This window comes from Hippopotamus amphibius, chromosome 12 (assembly GCF_030028045.1).
Source record: "Hippopotamus amphibius kiboko isolate mHipAmp2 chromosome 12, mHipAmp2.hap2, whole genome shotgun sequence".
Lineage (NCBI taxonomy): Eukaryota > Metazoa > Chordata > Mammalia > Artiodactyla > Hippopotamidae > Hippopotamus > Hippopotamus amphibius.
Window position 1 is genome coordinate 23,200,058 of NC_080197.1, and position 26,838 is coordinate 23,226,895.

The following is a 26,838-nucleotide window of genomic DNA, read 5'->3' on the forward strand; positions in this document are numbered from 1 at the left end:
TTGTTTTCACCCTTTGGCTGTTATGAATAACGCTGCTATGAACATTTGTGTACAATTTTTTGTGTGGACATATATTCTCATTTGTCTTAGATGTATACATATAAGCAGAATTGTTGTGTCATGGTAACTCTGTTTAACCTTTTGAGGAACTGTCAAATTATTTTCTAAAGTAACTATGCCAGTCGTTGTATGAAGGTTCCGATTTATCCACATCCTTTTCAGCACTTATTATCTGTCTTTTTTTATTATAGCCTAGTAAGTGGTATCTCATTGTGGCTTTTTTTTTTTTTTTTAATATATATTTTATTTGGTTGCGCTGGGTCTTAGTTGTGACTCGCAGGCTCCTTAGTTGTGGCATGTGAACTTTTAGTTGCAACATACATGTGGGATCTAGTTCCCAGACCAGGGATGGAACTCAGGTCCCTTGCATTGGGAGCATGGCGTCTTAACCACTGCACCACCAGGCAGATACCCTCGTTGTTTTGATTTGTATTTCCCTGATGGCTAATGATGTAGAGCATCTTTTCACGTGCTTTTTGGAATACTGTATTCTTTATAATAGATTTTCAATGAACAGAATTCTTTCGAAAGCTTTTACTTTGCTTTTTTTTTTAAATTTATTTATTTTATTTATTTATTGGCTGTGTTGGGTCTTCATTGCTGCGCACGGGCTTCTCTAGTTGCTGAGAGCGGGGGCTACTCTTCATTGTGGTGTGCAGGCTCCTCACTGTAGTGGCTTCTTTTGCTGTGGAACACGGGCCCTAGGCACGTGGGCTTCAATAGTTGTGGCACATGGGCTCAGTAGTTGTCGCTCACGGGCTCCAGAGCACAGGCTCAATAGTTGTGGCGCACGGGCTTAGTTGCTCCGCGGCATGTGGAATCTTCCCAGGGCAGGGCTCGAACCCATGTCCCCTGCATTGGCAGGCAGATTCTTTACTACTGCGCCACCTAGGAAGTCCTTTGCTTCTTAATTTAGTTTAAAAAAATCAGATTCAGGGAATTCCCCGGTGGTCCAGTGGTTGGGACTCATCACTTTCAGGGTCCGGGTTCGATCCCTGGTCAGGGAACTGGGATCCCACAAGCTGTGTGGCGGGGCCAACAACAGCAATAAAATCACATTCATAGTTTAAGTGATATCAGTGCTATAAGGGATTTTTTTTGTTTGTTTTCAAACACTCTGATGTACTTTGTTCCAGGTTACAATAGCCATTTTGGGGATAGCAATATGTACAATAGATTTATATGGGGATGTATTAGCCAAGCCTCTTATTTATAAAAAACAGATACTAACTACCAACCTTGGCTAACTTAAGGAGAAAAAAAAATTTACTAAAAGGATATCAGGTAGCTGACAAAGTCTTTAGGATGACTTGAGAATTTAGCCTTAGAAAATGACCAGGAACAAAAAGAGGCTGGCTACACAACCCGAAAGAGTATATCAAAGAATCCATCTAGCAAGCACACAGCTTGCATGGCCAGCAGTGCTACCCCTGGGCGTTGACAGTGTTTTTGTCGCTAGGAGCTGAATATTGCTATTGATCTGCTGTAAGAATTTACCACTTCCTCATTTCTGTACCACCAGCTCCAGATTCAAAAACCAAGCAGATATATCTGATCAAGGACCTAAGGTTTTATGCCTTCATCCTAACTTCCAGTGAAGCTGATCTATCTAGTAGAAGGCAAGACTCACAAGTGAGGAAATCCTCAGGAAAGGATTTCACATGCTGAGCATCCCCCATCTCCAAAACAAAGTCTTCTATAAGAGACTAATTTGTCAGCCAAAAAAATATTTAGTAATCTGGCTTTTTGTGTGTGTGTGCGTGCTGCTATTAATAAGAATCTTTTAAAAAGACTCTCAGATTCTTAGATTTCAGCATGCGTGGAGTTTGAACATATATGGACAGCTAACTGATGATTTCTTCCCCCACCTTTTGAGGACACGGGGCTGGGGTGGGGGGGCGGCGAAGGGGAAGCTGGGATGAAGTGAGAGAGTAGCATAGACATAGATACACTACCAAGTGTAAAACAGATAGCTAGTGGGAATTTGCTGTATAACAAAGGGAGTCCAACTCGAGGATGGATGATGCTTTAGAGGGCCGGAACAGAGAGGTTGGGAGGGAGTCACGGGAGGGAGGGTATATGGGGATATATGTATAAATACAGCTGATTCACTTTGGTGTACCTCAAAAACTGATACAAGAGTGTAAAGCAATTTTATTCTAATAAAGAGCTTAAAAAAATTACAAGTATCATTCTGTATATAGTGCTAGACACTTAAATGAGTTTTAACACTACAAAATTTCAGTCTAAGAGCATACTAACATGGGGACATAAAAAGATGCACTCATAACTGAGTAAGCCAGACACGCTGCAACTACTGAGCATGCCATGCGAGCCACAACTACAGAACCCACACGCTCTGGAGCCACACGCCACAACTGAAGAGAAGCCTGCATGCCGCAACTAAGACGCAATGCAGCCAAAAATAAAAAATAAATAAATATATATATTAAAAATAATATAATTGAATAAGCCAGAAAGGTAGAGTCATAATCCATTAAGTGACTTTCTGTGTGTGAACTACCTTCTTCGTTTATATTTGGTGGTAGAACCACATGTTGGAACACAAACGCTTGAATTTTATTCCTGCCCTGTGACAATCTGGTACTTTGTGATCAGCTTTCAGAATCCAACATTGGGAGAGTCTGTCTTTTCTCAAACTAGTTTTGTGAACTCATCAGTCTGTTGACTAACATTTATTTTGTAATTTATATGCAGAGTATTGCCTACAGGGAGTAAAAGAAGTAGTTACTCCCTGCATAGTAGAAGATATTTTATGTATTGACCACTAATTCAAAGTCTATACTCCCACAGTGATTCTGGGAACCAAAGTAATTTCATAGCACTTGGAGTGTGGTTTTTGTTTTCTCTCTCTCACTCTCTCTTTTTTTTTTAATAAATTCAGGCATTTTAATAAAGATTCTTAGGCATAAGTAGAGTGTCTTCTTTTCCTTCCATTAGGTGGACTCATTTTAAGATTGCTTTTTTTCTGTCTGTTTAGTTTAATACAGTTTTTTAGTAAAATGAAGAAGTGGATGGACATGTCAAACCTGCCACAAGAATTTCGTGAACGTATAGAAAGGCTAGAAAGAAATTTTGAGGTGTCTACTGTAATTTTCAAAAAATTTGAGCCAATTTTTTTAGATATATTTCAAAATCCATATGAAGAGCCACCAAAGTTACCACGAAGCAGGAAGCAGAGGTGAGACACTTAATCCTCATATAATTGACATAGAAATTATGATACAAACTTAAGGGAATTTGCATTTTTAAAATATACTTTTTAACTCCATTTAATAAACCATAGTGGTCTGTCCTTTGTGAATGGAATTTTATATGTAATTTGACTTTACTATTTGTTATAGTTACTGTTTCAATTTAAGTGACAAATGTGGAATGATATTTAGTAAGTTAGATAAAAAGTACATTTTCCCCCCTTTTAGGAGGATTCCTTGCAGTGTTAAGGAGCTCTTTAATTTCTGTTGGACACTCTTTGTTTATACTAAGGGTAAGGTGACATTTGAGTTGTTTTACATTTCTGCTGTGGGAACTTGTTGCTAGTTGACATGAAAGGTTTCTGGGTTTTATGTCTCTTTTTTTCTTCTAAAGGTAATTTTCGTATGATTGGAGATGATTTAGTAAACTCTTATCATTTACTTCTGTGCTGCTTGGATCTGATTTTTGCCAATGCCATTATGTGCCCAAATAGACGAGACTTGCTAAATCCATCATTTAAAGGTGAGACCTTATTTATTTTTGAAAACTGATGATCAGTTTTTAGAAAAAGAGTTTTAAAAATTGACCATATTCTTTTTTCCCTCCATTGCTCTTTATACCCTGTCAAACTAGGTTTACCATCTGATTTCCAAACTGCTGACTTTAGAGCTCCTGAAGAGCCTCCCTGCATCATTCCTGTACTGTGTGAGCTGCATGACGGACTTCTGGTAGAAGCCAAAGGAATAAAGGAGCACTACTTTAAGCCGTATATTTCAAAACTCTTTGACAGGAAGGTACTATACTTACAATTAAATGACTCAGGTTTTGGGGTGTCAGCAGCAGCAGCCTCAAGGGGGAAAGCAATATTTTAAGCAAGTTCTTAACATTATAGGACTCAGGGTCAAGGTTCCCACATTTCAGTCTCTGATGTGATGCAGAATTGTCCTGTGATTTTCTGTGATGCGCAAAACTGAGCTGTTGAAGAATGTGACCACACGTATGTACTGTCAAGTAAATGCACTGTGAGAGGCAACTGTAGGAGGTTCTGTTAGAGAGTTATGAAAAACAGAACATCAGAATAAGCCTGATAAACAGTTATGAAAAGCAGGAGGTCAGAGTAAGCTAGTTTACTGCCACATTTGAATAACTGCTGACTGTTTACTAAAACTAGGATAATGTGTAACAACTGTAGCTTTAATTCCATAAAAGTAGAGCAGAAAATCCCTTACAGTTTCTTAGTCTGTGGGCTACCTACATGCATTCTAGATTTTTTTTCTCAGTAATTTACCTAGCTATTTCTGTATTTATGAATTGGCTTTTCCTTTGGGTCTCAATTTATTTCCCCAACGTTGAGCCATTTAATCCAGCTTGGACTTGAGTTTTCTCTTTGGTAAAAAAAAGAAAGAAGGAATATGGATTAGGTAATCACTGTGGTTCTCTTTGCAAATACTATTATGAGATTTTTCTCTAAGCATAAAGTCTTCCTTAACTGGGTTCTTCTCTTAACACATACTTTTGTAGTTAGTTTTATCTTTCAACAAACGAACATTTATGTGTATATATACACAATATGTATATTTGTGTGTATGTGTATGTAAAATGTCTCTTTGTAAGAGTTCAATCTCCAGCAAAGTAAACTTTTAAAGGAACTCAAGGATTATGTCTGTTGTGCTGTGTAGAAGCAGGGCACTAGTGGCCCCTGGATGTGATGACCATACATCTCGGTTTGCTTGGATTATCTGGGTTTTGGGTGTTGTCTTGGCATAATTATTGTAGTGTCTTCTTTCATTCCAGAAGTATACTGGTTTGGACAGTGGTTCTCCTGTCCATGGGCCATTTTATTTGGCCTGTTTAGGGTGTTTTAAATTTTCATTTCATTTTTATTTTGTTCAGTTTTTAACTTACACATAAAGACCTTTTATATGAAAGTTTTTTAAAAATCAGAAGCTGTGGCAGTACTGGTTTGCAATTTCTACATGGGTGACTGTTGTCAAGCTAAATAATGGCCACCACTTTTAGGATGGGAAGTGCTTTCTGCCCTCTTCATTTATGTATGTTGAATCCTGAGCCCTGAAGGCATTTGAGTTTGCAACCCCTGATGTATAGTAATCTACATATAGTGTGGATACACAGAAAGTATTAATAACAGTGTAGTCTTCCTCTCTCACCAGTTAACAGTACCTATAATTCCTTTCAAATCTTTTGCTTGCCTGACACATATAATCATTCAATAACTGTTAGTTTCCATTCTTCATAGACCAGTGTTTAAAATTGGACAGCTTTCTTCAGAATCACTTGGGGAATTTGTTAAAACTGCTGCCTTGGTTCGGGCCTCGAGGTCTGTCAGTCTGCATTTTTAACAAGTTCCCCTAAATGATTCTTATATCACTAAAATTTGGAAACCACTGCTATAGACTAACTTCTAAGTATTTTCAAAACGACTTTAAATGTTTTTAATATTTTATTTGCATACTAAATAGGCTTTACTGGTCTGAAAGAAATATTTAGTAATTCTATTTGTGTGTGTGTGTGTTGTTTATAATAACTACCAGTATGAAAATTTAGATAATTGTAATGTTTTTGTATGTTAATACAGTTACATAGTGTTATAAAATGACTTTTTCTTCCCAGATTTTAAAGGGAGAGTGCCTTCTGGACCTTTCCAGTTTTACTGATAATAGGTAAGTATTTAGCACTAATGGTATCTGGCATATCATAAGCTGTAAATAATGATTTGTTGCAATTTGTTAAGTGAAATGTTGTATCAAAGTAACTGCTCCAAATTCAGGTTCCTTCTGCTTTGGTGGCATTGAGTGGGTGTTATCACTAAGCCTTGTTGTCTTTAAGTTCCTTTATTTTAAGAACCCATTGGCACTTAAACAGCTGCTCTCCTAAGAAATTCATAACAAACCCAATGACTTCCATATTTGAGTTTGCATTCTTTCTTTAATCAAATATTGGCAAATTCAGAATGTGCTTACATTTCAAGGCTACACACAGTTGTTTCCTTAATGATCAAGTCTTAATTAGGTTCAGCTAGTTTTTGGATTAAGTATATATTCTTTTCACTCACCTTTTAAAGTAATTTATTGCTGTGTATGTGAATGTGAAGAATGTCCATGATCGGATAGAAACCTCTGATGTTGTTAGATGGGCAGAGTTAATAAAAACTAGAAAGTCATGAGCTTTTCCAGTCTGTGGAGTCAAAATCTATCTTAAAGTCAAGATAAATCCATTGTGTAACTTAGTTTTATTCTAGCAGCTTAAAATAATTCTCTTTTCAGCAAAGCAGTGAACAAGGAGTATGAAGAGTATGTTTTAACTGTTGGTGACTTTGATGAGAGGATCTTTTTGGGAGCAGATGCAGAAGAGGAAATTGGAACTCCTCGAAAGTTCACTGGTGATGCCCCATTAGGGAAACTGACAGCACAGGCTAATGTGGAGTGTAACCTTCAACAACACTTTGAAAAAGTAATATAACCTAGCCTGGCTTCAGTCTTGAATGATCTTTTTCTCTGTGTGTCTGATTCTACTAACAGCAGAAGCATCTTTCAAGTTAAATCTTGAGTTTCTTCTACTAATTTCTATTTCCCATGAAAGCCTTAAAAGGTAATTTTCAAAACTATGGCATTTGGTATTTTTACCTTATTTCTAGCTATTTGTCGTATTTGGATATTTTCCCAGAATGCCTGGGTTTTCAGTAGAGTATGTGTCTTCTGATGTAAAGAAAGATTTATGCTTTCTTCCTATTCTTTCTTTGCATCACTTTAGCCACTCTTCTCTTGCTTTAAAATTTAGTCTGCTTTCCTACCCATGACAAACTATGTACTCCTCCCAAACTTCAGCCATATAACTCTGGATTTGATTGTTAATAGCCAAGGCTTAATTCTGTATTTATGTGTTAGGTGGGTTGGAGGACGAGGTCTAATGGAAAATTCACTGGTCCACAAGATAGAAACCTAAGTTTTAGTCCCAGCTCTGGCATTACCTTTGTCAGCTTAAACAAGTTTTTAAACTTCTCTGTGCCTGTTTCTTCATATGTAAAATGAAAATGTGCATGTTATATTTCAAGTGAATGTTATGAAGATAAAATGAGATTATAGATAGAAAGCACTTTGAAAAAGTGTTATTCTAAGGTAGAATGTTATTAGCATAATATTGCTAAAAATTTGGTGGGTAACCAGAAGAGGGGGCAAAAGTAACTTTAATGAATAGAGAAGATGGTATATATGCTGAATTAAACACATAACGAGGAAGAAGGTAACTTTTTAATCTCACATATTTTTCTTTTTGGACAGAAAACATCATTTGCACCTTCTACTCCACTGACAGGTCGGCGATATTTAAGAGAAAAAGAAGCAGTCATTACTCCTGTTGCTTCAGCCACCCAAAGTGTGAGCCGGTTGCAGGGTATTGTGGCCGGACTGAAAAATGCACCAAGTGAACAACTTATAAATATTTTTGAGTGAGTACAATACTATTATTTTTCCAAATGTCTCTTTTTAAATTGAATTCTGTATTCCATTCTGTTTTCAGTACTTCAGGATTCTGGAGATGGTGGATATGCATCTGGCAAGTTTTACTATACCATTTCAATCACAAAGTGTGCTGACCTAAAATCAGATAGAAGTGCCTATTAAAAATTATATATAAATTTTATTTCATGTTATTATAGACTGTCAAGGTTAAATGCATCTTAAAGGTTATTTAAGCTCTAGCACTCCATTCTGGTAACAGCCCTAATTTATGCATTACTGTTTTTCTTTTTACATTGATTTGATTTGATTTGATTTTTTTGGGCTGCATTGGGTCTTCATTGCCGCACGCACGCGGGCTTTCTATAGTTGCAGAGAGTGGGAGCTACTCTTCATTGCAGTGCGTGGGCTTCTTATTGTGGTGCCTTCTTTTGTTGTGGAGGAAGGGCTCTAGGCATATGGGCTTCAGTAGTTGTGGCTCACGGGCTCAGTAGTTGTGGCTTGCGGGCTCTAGAGCACAGGCTCAGTAGTTGTGGTGCACGGGCTTAGTTGCTCCTTGGCATGTAGGATCTTCCCAGACCAGGACTCAAACCCGTGTCCCCTGCATTGGCAGGCAGATTCTTAGCCATTGTGCTGCCAGGGAAGCCCCTTTACATTGATTTTAAATGGGTTCAATCTAAATGTCCATCAAATGGGAGATTAGTTACGTATTGATGGTACAGCCATAAAATGAAATTTATGCAATTGTTTGGGAAAAAGAGGCATATTTCCTAGTAAAGATGATAAAATGAGGCCAGATCAGAGAACCCTATTTCTTAATACCTAATGAAATAACAGAATAGTAAAAATCAGCAAACTCTCAGCAGAAACCAAATGGGGAGAGGGATATGACTTCACGCTATAATTTTCCACAGTGATGATCAAGAAAGAAAATGGATGATTCTGGTATGCCCATTCCCAAGAAGCGTTACTGAGGGAAAGGGGTATGTTGATAGGATCTTGAAAATACTCAGTAATACCCCAGATGTGGAGAGAAACAAATGGAGTGAGTAGGCAGATGGGTAAACACTCATAGAAACCTTCCTAAGTGAAAGTCCCTGTATACCACCAAAATAGCAGCAGAAATATGAAAAATTCTCAGGACCTGCCATTTTCCAAGGTTCCTAGCTGATCTGGGGAGAGATCGTCATAGAACTAGAAGATATCCCTGACGTAGATATAGTGAACCCTGGAATGAGGACATTTAACTAAATCAATAGGATGAAAAAGCAGCCTATTAGAAGAAAGTAATTGCAAACCATATATCAGATAAGGGGTTAACAGCCAGAGTATATAAAGAGCTCCTATAACTCAAAACAACAACAACAACAACAAACACCTGATTTTAAATGGGGCAAAAGGCTTAAATAGACATTTCTCCAAAGAAGACATACAAATGGCCAACAAGCATATGAAAAAATTCTCAACATTACTAATCATTAGGTAAAAATGCAAATTAAAACCACAATGACATATCACCCATTAGAATGGCCACTGAAAAACAGAAAATAACATGTGTTGGTGAGTATCAGAACTGGCGCTCTGTTGGTGGGATTGTAAATGGTGTAGCTGATGTGTAAAACAGTATGAAGATTTCTCAGATAATTAAAAATAGAAATTTTATGACCTAACAATCCTGCTTTTGGGTATATATCCCAAAGAGTTGAAAAGAGGATCTCAAAGAGATATTTGCACACCCAAATTCATTGCGGCATTACCCACAGGAGCCAAGATATAGAAGCAACCTATATGTCCCCTGTTGAATGAATTGATAAAGAAAATGTAGTATGTATTATTCAGCCTTAAAAAGAAGGAAATCTTGTCATATGCTACAACATGGATGGACCTTGAAGACATACTAAGTGAAATAAGCCAATCACAAAAAGACAAATACTGCATGATTCCACTTATATGTGGTATCTAAAGTAATAAGACTGATAGAAACAGAGAGTAGCATGGTAGTAGCCAGGGGCTGGGGGACAGGGGAAACAGGAGTTGTTGTTCAGTGGGTATAGAGTTTCGTTTATGCAAGATAAGAAAGTTCTAGAGATCTACTGTACAATAATGTACACTTAAAAATTAAGAGGGTAAATGTATTACATGTTTTTACCACGTAATAAAATAAAAAAGACAACCTAGTTGGAAGAAAATATAACTCAAGAGGCACAGCTTTACTTTAGAAGAACTCGCTAAGAACATAAAATGCCCTTGCCATGTACGCTGCCTACCTTTCTGCACACGATGCTGATCTGTGTGAACGTGGGATAGAGAGTTCTGACCCTGCACTGGTTATTTGGCTTTGGGCAAATCATATTTTTTCTCACAGTCTTGGATTTGTCATTTCTGAATTAGGACCTATATTCTGTGTTTGAATGATAGAAAGGTAACAATTAATAACATAAAAGTAACAGGATTAATTGCTTCTTGCCAAATATCTTCCTTCTTAATGCTACATTTTTTTTACTTGTTATTCTTTTGGCTTTGATAAGAACTGCATGCAGTTTACTGTTCCAACACAATATATACATAAACACTGCCCATCATCTGTTTTTCTTAAATCAGGTCTACTGAAGTATAATTTATATACAAGTCATCCTTGTTACTGTACAGCCGTATGAGATTTGACAAATGCATACGGTTGTATGAATATAACCATCAACCATCACCACCATGATCAAGACATAGAACAGTCCCCCCAAATTTATGCCCCTTTGTAGTCAATCCCTATGCCATCCCCAGCCTCTGGAAACTACTCGTACGTTTTCTGTTCTTATAGTTTTGCCTTTCTAGAATTTCATGTAAATAGAAGTATAATATAGAGAACATTGACTCCCCTAATGTTGAAATTACAAAACAATATGCCAAATGATTATATTTAAAGGCTGTAGACTGGTTTGAAATATGCTATGTTTACATATCTCAGGTTTATACCTGAGAATAGGACTTTGGTCACTAAAAAGTAGACTAATTCTTGAAAAAAGAAATGTTGATAGCCTGGATTTTTTTTTTTCCTGGTAATTAGATTCCTTTTATAATTTTTAGGTCTTGTATGCGTAATCCTATGGAAAACATTATGAAAACAGTGAAAGGAATAGGAGAGACTTTCTGCCAACACTATACTCAATCAACAGATGAACAGCCAGGATCTCACATAGGTAAGAAGACAAAACTGAAATTGATAAAGCAGTGAAGGTTAGACAGATTGTTCCAAGAAAAATAGAAATTCAAGTTTTTTCCTTCCCAGCAATTTTTAATATATCAGATGTAAGTTTTCTTTAGTTCTTAACACCTTTCCCTTTATTTCCCCCCATAGACTTTGCTGTAAACAGACTAAAGCTTGCAGAAATTTTGTATTATAAAATATTAGAGACTGTAATGGTTCAGGAAACACGAAGACTTCATGGAATGGACATGTCAGTAAGTGAATTCACTCTCCCAGCCACTGGCAAAGTCTACAGATCCTAAGCCTGGAGATGATGTGTTGAGAGGCTCTGTAGTTCATTGTGGGGGTCAGCAGTTAATGGCAAACTTAGCCATGATGACGTTAATTGACCTTAGTTGTCTTTGGCACACCCAGTGCTAGCCACCTCTAGGCGGAAATGTGATATACGTAAAATTTGTCTTTGGTACACCATCATTATCCTTTTCCCTTCGGGTCTGTTTTTTGTCCTTCCTTCCTAGCTAGCTAACAATGAAACCCCCAGACTATTAAGCCAACTGATAATTAAGGAATGATTAAGGAGTAAAATGTTGGTGGCTTTTTTTTTTATTGTTTCATTTTCTTTGGACATTTGACCAAGTCTGATCACTCTCTCCAGTAGCTATAGAAAGGGATTTTTCTAAAAAGTCAAAGTTATGATCTTTGTTTCCTCCTCCTCCTCTCTCTTGTCACTCTTAGAGCCTTCTGACCTTGAATTCCAATAAGAACAAGTTGACGTTTGGAGGTGCTGCTTTAACTATTGTAATAAAACTTCTCTGTGTTTGCATCCTGGAAGTTTTCTTTTGTGTTGGTTCCCCATTTTTCTTGGATTCCATGTCTTTCTTTTTCATGATTTACTAATACTTGATAGAGCATATGCTCCCATAGCTTCCTGAGAAAGAAGTAAATTTTCAACTTTTTATTTTGAAATAGTTACAGATTCATAGAAAGTTGCAGAAGTAGTACACAGGGATCCCATGTAACCAGTTGCCCCCAGTGGTTACATGTTACATAGTATAATACCAATGTATGTGTAGTGATAGGAAATTGACATTGCAACAATGTATGTGTCTCCCTCTTTACCATTATATCACCTGTAGATTAGGTAACTGCCACCAAAATCAAGATACAGAACTGTTCTGTCAGCACAAAGATTTCCGTCATGCTACCCCTTTTTAAGTGACACTCACTATCTTTAGCTACTGATTTGTTTTCCATATCTAAACTTTTATAATACACTCTTACGACTTTTTTTTTTTTAAGAACTTTTATTGAGATACAATTAACAGACAATAAACAGCATATATTTAGAGTGTACAATTTGGTATCCCAATCTCCCAATTCATTCCCCCCCCACCCTCCCCGCTTTTCCCACTTGGTGTCCATATGTTTGTTCTCCACATCTGTGTCTCTATTTCTGCCTTACATTTCCTCTTTCATAGTTGTTAGCATTTGCCTTATGTATTGAAGTGCTCCTATATTGGGTGCATATGTATTTATAATTGCTATCTCTTCTTCTTGGATTGATCCCTTGATCTTTATGTAATGTCCTTTCTTGTCTCTTGTAACATTTTTTATTTTAAAGTCTATTTTATCTGATGTGACTGTTGCCACTCCAGCTTTCTTTTGATTTTCATTTGCATGGAATATCTTTTTCCATCCCCTCACTTTCTGTCTGTATGTGTCCCTAGGTCTGAAGTGGGTCTCTTAGAGACAGCATATATATGGGTCTTGTTTTTATATCCATTCAGCCAGTCTGTGTCTTTCATTTGGTGCATTTATTCCATTTACATTCAAGGTAATTATCAATATGTATGTTCCTATTACCATTTTCTTAATTGTTTCGTTTTTGTTTTTGTAGGTCCTTTTCTTCTCTTATGTTCCCCACTAAGAGAAGTTCCTTTAGCATTTGTTGTAGGGCTGGTTTGGTGGTGCTGAATTCTCTTAGCTGTTGCTTGTCTGTAAAGCTTTTGATTTCTCCCTCGAATCTGAATGAGATCCTTGCTGGGTAGAGTATTCTTGGTTGTAGGTTCTTCCTGGTCATCACTTTAAGTATATCATGCCACTCCCTTCTGGCTTGCAGAGTTTCTGCTGAGAAATCAGCTGTTAACCTGATGGGAGTTCCCTTGTATGTTATTTGTTGTTTCTCCCTTGTTGCTTTTAATAACTTTTCTCTGTCTTTAATTTTTGTCACTTTGACTACTATATGTCTTGGTGTGTTTCTCCTTGGGTTTATCCTGCCTGGGACTCTCTGTGCCTCCTGGACTTGGGTAGCTCTTTCCTTTCCCATGTTAGGGAAGTTTTCAACTATAATCTCTTCCAATATTTTTTCGGGTCCTTTCTCTCTCTCTTCTTCTTCTGGGACCCCTGTAATGTGAACGTTGGCGCATTTAACATTGTCCCAGAGGTATCTTAGGCTGTCTTCAGTTCTTTTCATTCTTTTTTGTTTATTCTTTTCCGCATCAGTGATGATCACCATTCTGTCTTCCAGGTCACTTATTCGCCCTTCTGCCTCAGTTAATCTGCTTTTGGTTCCTTCTAGTATATTTTTCATTTCAGTTATTGTGTTGCATATCTCTGTTTGTTTGCTCTTTAATTCTTCTAGGTCTTTGGTGAACTTTTCGATCTTTGCATCCAGTCTTTTTTCAAAGTCCTGAATCATCTTCACCATCATTATCCTGAATTCTTTTTCTGTAAGGGTGCCTATCTCCTCTTCATGTAGTTGTTTTTCTGGGGTTTTATCCTGTCCCTTCATCTGGTACAAAGTCCTCTGCCTTTTCATTTTCTCTGTCTTTCTGTAGCTGTGGTTTTCAGTTCCACAAGATGCAATACTGCTGATACTGCTTGATACTGCTGTCTGCCCTCTTCACAAGTTCTTTTTATTTATATTTGTTAAGGTTTATTTTATGACCCAGGATATGGTTTCCCTTGGTTAATGTTCTGGGCACTTGAAAAGAATGTGTGCTGTTGTTTGGGTGGAGTGTTCTGTAAATGTCAATTCTATCTTATTGGTTAATGGTGTTGTTGAATTCTTCTGTCTCCTTGCTAATTTTTGGTCTAGTTCTAACAATTATTGAGAGGAGAGAAGGGTATTGAAGTCTCCAAATAAAATTGGGGACTTATCTTTCTCCTTTCAGTTCTATCAGATTTTTTTTTAATTCACGTAGTTTGAAGCTCTGCTTTGATGCATAGACATTGAGGATTACTGTGTCTTCTTGGTGAATTAATCATTGTATCATGACAGAACACCCTTCTCTGAGTCTGGTAATTGTCTTTGTTCTGAAGTCATCTGGCTGATGTTTATACAGGCATACCTAGTTTTATTGTGCTTCACTTTTTTGCACGTCACAGTGAGTTTTTAATAAATTAAAAGTTTGCAGCAAACCCTGCATCAAGTCTTTTGGTGCCATTTTTCTAACAGCATTTTGTTACTTCATTTCTCTATGTCACGTTTTGCTAATTCTCACAGTATTGCAAATTTTTTCACTACTGTTGTATTTGTTATAGTGATCTGTGATTAGTGATCTTTGATGTTATTATTGCAAAAAGATTACAACTCACTGAAGCCTTGGATGATGGTTAGCATTTTTTAGTAATAAAGTATTTTTTAATTAAGGTTTTTTTCAGACATAATGCTATTGCACACTCAATAGACTATAGTATAGTGTAAATATAACTTTTATATGCATTGGGAAACCAAAAAAATTTGTGTGACTCTATTGCAATATTTTCTTTATTGCATATTCACTTTATTTCAGTGGTCTGGAACCTAGTATGCCTATATATTTTTTTCCATCCTTTTACTTTCAATCTACCTGTATCATCCTTTGAAATTAGTTTCTTGTAGGCGGCATATAGTTGAGTCATGTTTTTTTTAATCTACTGTGTCAGACTCTTTGTTTTAATACATAAATTTAGATGGCTTACATTTAATTATTGACATATTAGAGCATAAGTCTGCCATTTTATTTTTTTTTTCTGTTTTGTTTTCCTGTTTTCTTTTTCCTACCTTCCTGTGGGTTGCTTTGAACATTTTTAGACTGTGTATCTTTGTACAGATTTTTTTTTTAGTGGTAGTTCTAGGTATTAGGTTATACATACATAATTTCACAATCCACTGGTATAGACAGTTTATCAGCTTAAGTAAAGTGTAGAAACCTTACCTCGCCTTAAGTGTCTTTTATAAAATGGCATGAATGTCTTATTTTATTTTATTTATTTTTTTATTTTTTGGTTTGCACCACATGGCATGTGGGATCTTAGTTCCCTGACCAGGGATCGAACCCACGCCCCCTGCATTGGAAGCAAGGAGTCTTAACCACAGACCACTAGGGAAGTCCAAATATCTTTATTTTAGAGTCACACTTGATTAATAGCTGTCTGTGTATAAAATTGTAGATTGACAGTCCTTTTATGATTTTGAAGGCATTGCTCCATTATCTTCTGGATTCCATTATTGCTAATTAGAAGTCCAGTGGCATTCTAATTCTTTGTATTGGTATGAGACCTGTTTTTACTTTCTGGAATCTTAGTATTATCCTTTTATCACTAATATTCTAAAGTTTATAATAAAGTGCCTGAATTGTGGGTCTTTTCATTCATGTGTTGGGCATTCCTACAGAGTTGCTCTTTTAGTCTAGAAATTTATCTCCTGCAGTTCTGGGTCATTTTATTGCATTATTTCTTAGATAATGTATTGCCCACAATTTTGTCTTTCTGGAGGTTTTATTATTCAGATGAAGGACCTTCTGGATTAATCCTCTTTCTTTTCTTCTTTTCTATTTCTTTGTCTTTTCATTCTACTCCTAAGGATATTTACTAAACTTTTCATCATCCAATTCTAAAAGAACTTTTTATTTTAGCTATATTTTCATTTCTAAGATCTTATTCTTTGAGGTTAATTTAGATTTCTTTGAGGTTTTCTTCTGATGTCTGCATTGTCTCTGTTTCCTCTGAGTTGCTTTCCCATTTGTTTTGATCTTTGTTTTTCAGTTGGAGGCTTTCCTCAAATGTTGGAGTATTCCTGAAATGTTGGATTACACTTTGTCTTTCAATCAGATGCTTTCCTCAAATGTCTACTTTTTGAATTAGTCACTAAAAATGAGACGTTAGTAAACCCTTATGTTGACAAAACAGTTTGGTTCAAAGCTCTGTGTGCAAGAGTGAGAATAAAAGTCCAGTAGCCTCAAGTGATCATGTAGTATAGGGACCCCCAACTGTTGGTGTCTTTGAGACTTATCTGGAATATTTCAGTTTCTTTAGAAAAGTATCTGCTAATCTCTTGCCTGGCTGTTGGTGTTATAGAGCAGAGCAAGGAAGGGAAACTTGGTCTCACAATTCAGTCTGCAGACTTCCACCTAAAACCACAGTCTCTTCTATGCCCGATGTTCTCAAGCTCTGATTCTCTCCAGTTCAGTTTCTGTAGAGAATGATTCTCTAGATCCTTGTTGGGATAGACTAGAGACCTATCATCTGACTCCTTAGAGTGGATGTTGGGTTGGGACCTGAGGAGTTCTGTTATAAACTTAGAAATCACCCATCCATGTCAGCCCCTGCCTCACCTCTACTTTCCATTCTGCCTATGCCTTCAGTTGCTGTGTTTTTCCCAGGTTGCATGGAGGACATTTATTTATTTTAAGTATCTCTCTCCAGGCCCTTATGTTTGACCATCCTACTTTCTGCTGAGTAATTTTTTATACTTTCTGCTGAGTGATTTTTTATCCTTTCATTCATTTTCAGTTTTCATATATGGTTTGTGGTTACGGTTACAGATAACTCTTTGTTCTATCCAAGATATTTTCTGTTTCTTATTCTCTTTGTTGATTTGGAATGGTATTTGAAAGAAGGATGGCAACAAACACCATTTATAAAACTGAAAACTTACGTTAAAATTTAAACTCAGTGGTGAAACAGGATTTTATCTCTTTTTTTTTTTTTTCTTGTGCCACGCCACACAGCATGCGGGATCTTAGTTCCCTGCCTAGGGATTGAACCCGTGCCCCCTGCAGTGGAAGCACAGAGTCTTAAGCACTGCACTGCCAGGGAAGTCCCAGGACTTTATCTTCCTAGTAAAATATTTCTTTCTCTGAACTAAAAAGCCTTAGCTGTGATATACTATGCCTTTGATTTTAGTGTTTTGATTAATAAACACTGCCCTCATGTTGACAAAACAGTTGACATAAAACTGTCATTTAAATAAAGGAGCCCAATTCTTATGCTTTTCTCTTGGGAGGAATATTAATTATTTTATTATTTACTCCAGTTTCAAAGTAGATTGTTGTTTATGCCTCATTTAAATTTAACATCTACCACTGAGCAAGATTATATCTTATAAGAAAACTCTTTACCAGTTTAAGAACTCAGATTTTTTATCTCTAATAATCTAGTATAATATAATGTGCACTTATATAAGTTATGGTTTATAACTTGTATAAAATATGTTATTTTTTCTTGTTTCTATAGTCCTCTTTATATAATGGCAGAGATTAAAATTGCTGAGAAATTTATTAAACTGTGGTCTTTCTCTTCCCCAAGGTTCTTTTAGAGCAGGATATATTTCATCATTCCTTGATGGCCTGTTGTTTGGAAATTGTGCTGTTTGCCTATAGCTCACCTCGTACTTTTCCCTGGATTATTGAAGTTCTTAATCTGCGACCATTTTATTTTTATAAGGTGAGATGAGAGCAAAGTTCTGTTGTGGTGTGTCTCACATAAACATTTTGTTTATCTTGGTGCTGAAGAAATGAGCTGTAGTGATGTCTGGAAAATATTTCCAGTATGCTGAAAACATACTCATTTTAGGGTAGAATCAAGGACAAAAGGGAAGGGAAGAGAGGGGATCAGTAAATTAAGCCCATCTCACAGCTTCAGTTTTTCCATCACTGACTTGCAGATGTGGCCAGGAACTAAGTAGTTAGCTTTGAATTCCCATATGATGGATGAAAATCATAGATGCTTGATGAAGAACAAAACCTCTTCCTCTCAGGAGAAAGCAGAAGTCTAAACTTGACCATGGTCATGGTGCACTAGTGAGGCTGTAATAACAGATCGTGCCCTTCCTCAAATTTGAGCTAATTCATTGTGGATGAATCTTACTTACTTATCCTTTTTGTCCCTGATAGAACCTTTTTCTTATAAAGCATGGAGGTCACAGCTGCAGTAACATTTAATGTTACCTGATGTCTTAACTTAAGACCGACGCTATTATTATACTTGTTGGCATGATTTAGTTAATATTTCGTCATCTGTGTTACTTTCAAACTATTGATTATAGAAGTTAGTTTCATGAGTTAAATTTTTATACCTAAATATGCCTAAAGTTGTAGAAATGCAGATCACTGAAAAGCTTATCCATTTGAATTGTTGACTGGGTGGAATTTAAATTCCTTAGTTTTGTAGGGAAAATTGCTTCCCTGTGTTTACTTTAATGTTTATGTGTGTGTTTCAGATTTTCCAGTAGGAAATGTACATAGTTTTATCTGAGGAAAAAGTTTAGTTTTTGCCCTCAGCTAATAGTAATTCATTTTTATTTGTAACAGCCTTTTTTCATTCAAGAAGTTAAATGTCTTTGTTTTTTAACCACATAAGTAATGTATCCTCTTTGAAGAAAAATGGAAAATGCACACAAATGTAGAAATTAAAATCATATATTATAATCCTAATTATAAATAATCACTCACTATTAGTATTTTTGTATATATGCTTACAGATTTTGCTCTATATATTTACTGTTATTAAAATGGAACTATAGTGTATATAAGCAAAGTTATTTTAAACATGTTATTCATTCTGTTTTTTTGAGCTGTTGGGAAGAATAAGTCTGAGAAGGGGCAGTGGATTCAAAATAGCACTGGGCTATTGACCATTTTCACCTATTATTGCCTCAGTTTTCCATGTATGAAATAAAACATGAAAACCAGAAATGTATGTGGAAGTATTTTGAAGATCTTAAAAACTTCTCTATAAATTAAAAATATATTAATAAGCCATAGAATTATGGTTCGAAGATATTCTTCGTTCTGTGTCATTAATAACACCAGAGCTAGCCATACATGTAAGCCTAGTCTAGAACTGACTACTTGAGACCACATTACTTGCTCAGTTTTCTCTTCTCCAGGTTATTGAGGTGGTGATCCGCTCAGAGGAGGGACTCTCCAGGGACATGGTGAAACACCTGAACAGCATCGAAGAACAGATTTTGGAGAGTTTAGCATGGGGTCATGATTCTGTGCTATGGGAGGCTCTCCAGGCTTCTGCAAACAAAGTTCCTACCTGTGAAGAAGTGAGTTAGGGCAAGGCTAATAATCCCATCATTTTATGAAATAGCAGCTTTATTGAGGCATGATTCCCATACGATACAGTTTACCCATAAGTGTACAGTGGTTTTTAGTATAGATAGGCAAGTGCAGTCATCACCACACTCAGTTTTGGAACATACCACCTCAACAAGAAACTTTAGACATCACTTCCTTTGCCCATTTTTTATTTGGGTTGTCTTTTTATTATTGAGTTATAGTAGTTCTTTACATGTTTTAAGTACACTCCTTTATCTGATATATGATCAGTAAAACTTTTCTCCCATTCTGTGGGTTTTTTTACGTTCCTGGTAATGTCCTTTGAAACAGAAAAATTTTAAGTTTTGATGATGTCCAGTTTATTCTTTTGTTGCTTATGCTTTCGGTATCAGATCTAAGAAGTCATTAATCCCATTATTTTAAAATTTTCAAATATCCATATAAAGAATTAAACACTTTTAATTAGTAGTATTTAAAATAAAAAGATCAAAAGCTTCTGCCTAATACATACAAATTGCACGTTTAACAGCTTATATCATGAGAAATTGAGTTTTTTCCCTCCACTTCTTTGTTATTCTTTTTTAACGCCTGTCTGCACATCCTTCTTTGCTTTTCTGTGTCTCTATACTTCGTTAATCTTCTTGAGTTTTTCCTTAATATCAGATTACTGAAAGAACTATTTAAAACTTGGAAGAACTGAGAAGATGATTTCTTAAAACCTCTCTTCCATTCTTCTTTGGTCTTTTGCAGCAGGCTGTGATTAATTGGGCAGTCTTCAGTATTCATCAATATTTTCATTATAGAATCCATTGGGAAGTGGGAAAGAAAAACTATGCACTTAAAAGAGAAGGATTTGGGTTGAAGCCCTTGCTCTAATATTTAGTAGTAGTGTGCCCTTGGGCAGATTTCACACTTTTGAGCCTCAATTTTCTCATCCCTAAGTGAAGAATAGTAGTGCATACCTCATCAAGTTTACTTCTGGTAGTCAGTAAACTTTACGAGATATAAGATTAAGTGAGATGAACTCTTTACACATCTTTAACAGTGTTAACTATTGAGCACTTTATTCAAGTTTGTGTATTTTGTGAAGAAGGAAAGGGAAATAAAACAGTAAAAAAGTTAAGAAGACTTTCTCACTTTTTGTTATGTTTTGATCAGTGGCTTATCTGTATGTAAAGCAGAGGGTTTTTGTTTTCTACAGGTTATATTCCCAAATAATTTTGAAACAGGAAATGGGGGAAATGTACAGGGACATCTTCCCATGATGCCAATGTCTCCTCTAATGCATCCAAGGGTAAAAGAAGTTCGGACTGACAGTGGGAGTCTTCGAAAGGGTAAGTTCAACATTGGTAAAACAGTGAAAAAATAATAAAGATCTTTTTTTAGAGAAAATTTCAAGTCTTGCCTAACATTAAGAAATATAATTTATCAAGATTTGAAAGGGGATTAATGTTTATGACAATATTCTGTGTGTCTCATTGTATACTTTTTTATATTAAAGTAATAAGATCTCCACTCTGATTTTGAATATAATCAATTTTTTAAATTGCAATGTCAGTTATTATGGAAATAGTATATTCATAAATACACACAACTTTTCCTTAATGCCAATGGAAAACTATTTAAGCTAAATACCTACTTTTCCAAATGTGACAAAAGTTATATTCTTTCTCTATGTCTTTGTAGATAAATAAATGTTTACAGTAGAACAAAGAACTCTTTGGGATACTTAAATTCATCTGATAAATTACTTATCTATATTCTCTCAAAATAGTTCATTTGAACCTTACTAACAGGAAGATTTTAGTACATTTTTCTTTATTTTCTCTTGTGATGTAGCAATCGATGTGTGTGTCTTCTGGATTACATAACTCTTGAATTATTAAAAATCAGTTAAAATCTTCTGAAGATAGAATATCCCTGAACAAACCTCAGGTGTATGAGTATTCAGGTTACATAGTAAGGTAACTCAAGACCCATTTTGGGGCTATAGTTTTGTGTGTGTGTCTTGCTTTACTTGTAAGATCATAGAAATGTGCAAGTTGTGCATGCAAAAAAACGTTCATTAAGTAATGGGAATAATTAGGATTGTTTTTTGATGGTTTTTAAAAATCTCATCAAAACCAAAAACTCTCTTACTGTCAATTATTAGTATTTAAACAAATGAAAAAATATTTACTTAGTACGCTATAATTTAAAACATTGGAAACATTGAGAATGAAAGTGTTTTATTTGTTTTTTAAAAACTTAGGAAGAATCGTTTAAACGGTGCTTGCTACTTTCTTATATAACTTACGATACTGAGTGAGCTTCTTTCCTGTGCCTTGGTGAACTGTCATGTTCCTTTCTAAGTTTGGATCAGCTCATGACATTTTATCCTTTGTGCTTTCAGTGTCATGAAATATTTTTGAGAGTTCCTTTAAAGTGAAGTTTTTTGCCATCGTAACTTGCTGTTGTATGTCTTTATCCTATTCATCTTAACAACTTTTCGCATTTATGTCAGTAAGTCTTATCTTCACACAGTTCTTCTGGCTGCATATCTGATCTCCTGAACAACAGCAGTGTCAGCATTTCCTAGGATCAGCTATTTCTTCTGTAACTTCATTAACAATTTTAATTTCCCTTTCAGCATTATCACTTTTCATTTCTTTGTTGCACTTTCACCTTTTTGAGTGGAGGGCATTCCCTCTTTTATTTGTCTATTTTGTAAAATGCGGGTTTATCACTAGGAAACAAGGAGGCAACACACCCATATTCTTTGCTGTCTGCATGAACTGAACAATGGATTTGCCTTGACCAATCACTGACAGACTTTGAAACAAGTAACAGGATTGGTCACTGATCATGATGCACATCTATTTTTTACGTAATGATTTATGTAGATCATTAGGGGAGAAGTTTGTAGTTTATGCAATTACTCACAGTTAATATACCATGGCAACTGAAATTTGAATCTTTTTGTGAAGAATGTTGTTAATTTAACTGTGTTATGGTAACCGAAACTCATGCATACTTTAACTGTATACATGATGAACACACAGAGCATGAACTCTGTGTGTATCTGTGTGCATGTATCTGACTATAATGATATGTGTATATAGTATATCATGTGTATGTATGTGTGCGTGTGTGTGTCTTTGCAGCCTAGCTAGAGATCTCAGAACTAAGATCATGAAGAATGGTCACTAAAATGTAATTCTGTCCTGGTGGTGGGATTTTGAGTGTTACCTTTTTCATTATAGTTTTTTGGTATTGTTTGAGTTTTTTCAGTGTGCTTTTAAAAATTGGGATATAATCCACATACCATAAAATTCACCCTTTTAAAATACACAATTCAGAATATTCACAAGACTATCAAACTATCACCATTATCTAATTCCAGAACATTTTTATCACCCCCAAAAGAAATCCTGTATCCAATAGTAATCACTCTCTATTTCCTCCTCTACCAAGCCCCTGGAACTACTAATCTATTCTTTGTCTCTATGGATTTGCCTATTCTGGACATTTCATATAAATGGAATTATATAATATGTGACCTTTGTTATTGGCTTTTTTTTTTAACTTATCATGTTTTCAAGGTATATATGTGTTGTAGCATATGTCAGTGCTTTATTACTCTTCATGGCTAAATAATATTTCATTGTGTGGCTATACTATATATTGTTTGTTCATTTATTAGTTGATCGGCCTTTGGATTATTTCCACCAGTTGGCTTTTATGAATAATGCCGCTATGAACATTCAGGCAATATATTATTTTTATAATTAGAAGGAAAAGGTATTTTCTTATAGGGCTTCAGGCAAGAAAATCAAATAATGGAAAATCCTTAGAAAACTAATATTGAGCCTTGACTCTGGGAGAAAAAAGACAATTTATTAATTTATATATTTATTAAATTTTTATTGTCTACTGTAGCTTTTCCAGTACTGTGCTAGGCAAAAAATCATTTCAAAGAGTTTGCAGCTAACTTTGTAGCTATAACATGAGTTTTCCCTTGAAATGTCAGCTCTGAACATTCCAAGTCAGATTCATTGGTTTTCTTAGCTATAAGGTATTCAGGTAGACTTCTGTTAAGGGGTAATGGGAGCTACAATAGAACTTTCCACTTTTTTTTTTTTTAATAAATTTATTTATTTTCTTTATTTTGGCTGCGTTGGGTCAGCATTGCTACACATGGGCTTTCTCTGGTTATGGCGAGTGGGGGCTACTCTTCATTGTGATGCGCAGGCTTCTCATTGTGGTGGCTTCTTTTGTTGCAGAGCACAGGTTCTAGGTGCACAGGCTTCAGTAGTTATGGCACGTGGGCTTGGTAGTTGTGGTGCACGGGCTTAGTTGCTCCACGACATGTGGAATCTTCCCGGCCCAGGGATCAAACCTGTGTCCCCTGCATTGGCAGGTGGATTCTTAACCACTGTACTACCAGAGAAGTCCCTCCGCTTTTTTATTAAGACTGGAAGTCAGAGCTGCTTTCATAACCCCCAGAATTATGGAGAGATTTTTATTAAACCATGACTATTTCCCTGCTTACCTCAGTAACACGGAAAGCTGTCAAATTATTGCCAGAGATAATTTTTATACCTTTTAAACATGTTTTGAAAATAGATGGTGTGACTGTCTAATTATCTAGTAAATGTAGAAATAATGAAATGTCTTTACTTTAAAAACGTGTTATGTACCTGTGAAGAAGCAGTGGGTTGAGGGAAGTGGGGGGGAAATGGTGGGGAAAGATGCAGGATTGGCTAGGAGAACCTTTGCACCTAGTGGAGTTGGAAAGGAGAGCAACTCCTGCAGAAGGATAGCACTGGAAGAGAGGTTTAATCCATACCTTACTTTGTTTTTGATCAACACACTAATGCCTCAGATTAAGGCAAGTGAAGCAGAGTCATAACACTTATACTCATGCTATCTTCTGGTGAACTTATAAAAGATGATTCTGCCTCTTAAATCAGAAAGCCACAGCTACTGCCTTAAACTGTTTGAAGTGTGGGCATGTGGGAGAAGGCAAAACTGAACCAAATCACTGATTTTTGCTTCTAATCAGGAGTTATTTACTAAATAAGGTTGGGAGACAGAAATTAATTGGACTCTTTTTGAAATTTAGCAGTTACCACATTCTGCCTCTCCCAGCTTCTACTTTACCCTTAATATTTTGCTTCTTTAATATAGGCAGAGGTTCAAGAAACCAGAAAGGTGAGCTCTCGTTTTATTTTAAGATTTACTTCATCCTTCTTTCTCCCATTAGACTCGATTATTCCGTGAGGACAGAGGCCACGTTATTAGCATAGTAACTCAGTATCTGTTTGTTGAATGAGTGAGTAAACTTGACTTATTATTTTGGAATACATGTCAAACTCTTATAAATTTTTCTCTTTATCAGATATGCAACCATTGTCTCCAATTTCTGTCCATGAACGCTATAGTTCTCCTACCGCTGGGAGTGCGAAGAGAAGACTTTTTGGGGAAGACGCCCCAAAGGAAATGCTTATGGACAGGATCATAACAGAAGGAACAAAATTGAAAATTGCCCCTTCTTCAAGCATTACTGCTGAAAATATGTCAGTTTCACCTGGGCAAAGTCTTCTAACAATGGCCACAGCCATAGTAACAGGGACAACAGGACATAAAGTTACAATCCCATTGCATGGTAACATTTTGATGCATTTATTTTATATTTTTTTTGAGTCAGGTAAAAATTTTAAAAATGTCTTATTGGATTGATCACATGGTCTTATTATTCCAGTATTTTTTCTTGAACCTATATTTTTTTTCTCCGAGAGCAATTTTAGGTTCACAGCAAAGCTGAGCCTTCTTTGACATTAACATCCTGCACCAGAGAGACACATATGTTACAGTTGATGAACTTTCATTGGCACATCATTATCACCCCAAGTCCATAGTTTACATTAGGGTTCACTCTTGGTGTTTTACATTCTATGAATTTTGACAAATGTCTGATGACACATATCTACCATTATACTGTTATACAGAATAGTTTCACTGCCCTAAAGATCCTCTGTGCTTCACCGTTTTGTTTTGTTTTGTTTTGTTTTGTTTTGAACCTGTAGAGGCATCCCTCATACTATTGCACTTCACTTTATTGCACTTTACAGATACTATTTTTTTTACAAATTGAAGGTTAGTGGCAGCCCTGTGTTGTCAGATGATGATTAGCATTTTTTAGCAACAAAATATTTTTTAATTGGGGTACGTACATTGTTTTTTTAGACATAATGCTATTGCACACTTAATAGACTGGATTATATAGCATAAACATAATTTTTATATGCATTAGGAAACCAAAAATTCATGTGACTCACTTTATTATGATATTCAATTTGTTGTAGTGGTCTGGAACCAAACTCGCAATATCTCTGAGATATGCCTGCACTGTTTTTTGAATTTTCACATTTTATAAATTTACAACCCTGTTTGTTAGGACTTATTTTGTTTTCTTATTTGAGTTTCACAAATGATTGCATTGAGCAAGAATTTTGTTGATTGATTGAAAACATCTCCTTTAGAGCTCAAAAGAAAACAATATTATTGTTTAAAAGAACAGAAATAGAAAACAAGAATATCATAACCTAGAATTACTGTTTTTGTGGCTTTCTTCCAACATATTCCTATGGATGGATGGGTGGGTGGATGGATGGATGGATGGATGGATGGATGGATAGATAATAAAGGATGGGAGGGAGGGAAGAAAAGAAGGAAGCAAGCAGGGAAAGAAAAATTGACAACTTTTCTGGAATACATTTCTAAAACTAAGAACTCTTGCTTGTACATTCAGGTATTGCAAATGATGCTGGAGAGATCACACTGATACCAATTTCCATGAATGCAACTCAGGAGTCCAAAGTCGAGAGTCCTGTATCACTTACAGCTCAGTCATTAATTGGTGTTTCTCCAAAACACAACCATTTGACTAAAGCACAAGAGGTACATCCAATTGGAATAAGCAAACCGAAGAGAACTGGGTCCTTAGCATTGTTTTATAGAAAGGTACGTGGTTTTTTTGTTTGTTTGTTTTTTAATTTTATTTATTTATTATTTTTTGGGGGGTACACCAAGTTCAATCATCTGTTTTTATACATGTATCCCCGTATTCCCTCCCTCCCTCGACTCCCCCCCACCCTCCCCATCCCAGTCCTCTAAGGCAAGGTACGTGTTTTTATAGCATCTGAAAGATCTCCTTTAATCAGTGCAAGAAAGATTGAGTAACACAGGGCAGCTTTAGCCTTTTTTTTGTGTGTGAGAAAATATACATGAAATTACTATTTTAACCATTTTTAAGTGTACAGCTAAATGTCATTAGTACATTCACATTGTTGTGCAGCTTTCACCACAATCCATCTCTAGAACTTTTTCATCTTCTTAAAATGAAACTCTGTACCCATTAAACAGTAGCTCCTCATTTCGTCCTCCCACCCCCAGCCCCTGGTAGCCATTATTCTGTCTCTATGAATCTGACTGCTCTAGGTACCTCATATAAGTGGAATTATATAATATTTGTCCTTTTATGATGGGCTTATTTCACTTAGCATAATGTCTT

At 35.9% G+C, this 26,838-nt stretch overlaps 1 protein-coding gene across 3 annotated transcripts in view; it reads left to right on the forward strand.

Moving 5' to 3' along the window:
- Positions 1-26,838, forward strand: part of RBL1 (RB transcriptional corepressor like 1) — a 63,255-nt gene that overhangs the window by 12,189 nt on the left and 24,228 nt on the right. For 2 of the 3 annotated variants that reach the window (XM_057701070.1, XM_057701073.1), the window contains exons 3-16: positions 3,062-3,262; positions 3,504-3,568; positions 3,670-3,798; positions 3,910-4,070; positions 5,908-5,957; positions 6,561-6,747; positions 7,575-7,741; positions 10,833-10,945; positions 11,104-11,207; positions 17,524-17,661; positions 19,091-19,270; positions 20,485-20,617; positions 24,664-24,930; positions 26,077-26,288. In XM_057701070.1, the coding sequence (XP_057557053.1) occupies positions 3,062-3,262; positions 3,504-3,568; positions 3,670-3,798; positions 3,910-4,070; positions 5,908-5,957; positions 6,561-6,747; positions 7,575-7,741; positions 10,833-10,945; positions 11,104-11,207; positions 17,524-17,661; positions 19,091-19,270; positions 20,485-20,617; positions 24,664-24,930; positions 26,077-26,288 (2,107 nt within the window). The remainder of the gene's footprint in view (positions 1-3,061; positions 3,263-3,503; positions 3,569-3,669; positions 3,799-3,909; positions 4,071-5,907; positions 5,958-6,560; positions 6,748-7,574; positions 7,742-10,832; positions 10,946-11,103; positions 11,208-17,523; positions 17,662-19,090; positions 19,271-20,484; positions 20,618-24,663; positions 24,931-26,076; positions 26,289-26,838) is intronic. The other variant, XM_057701072.1, reaches the window with a different exon arrangement.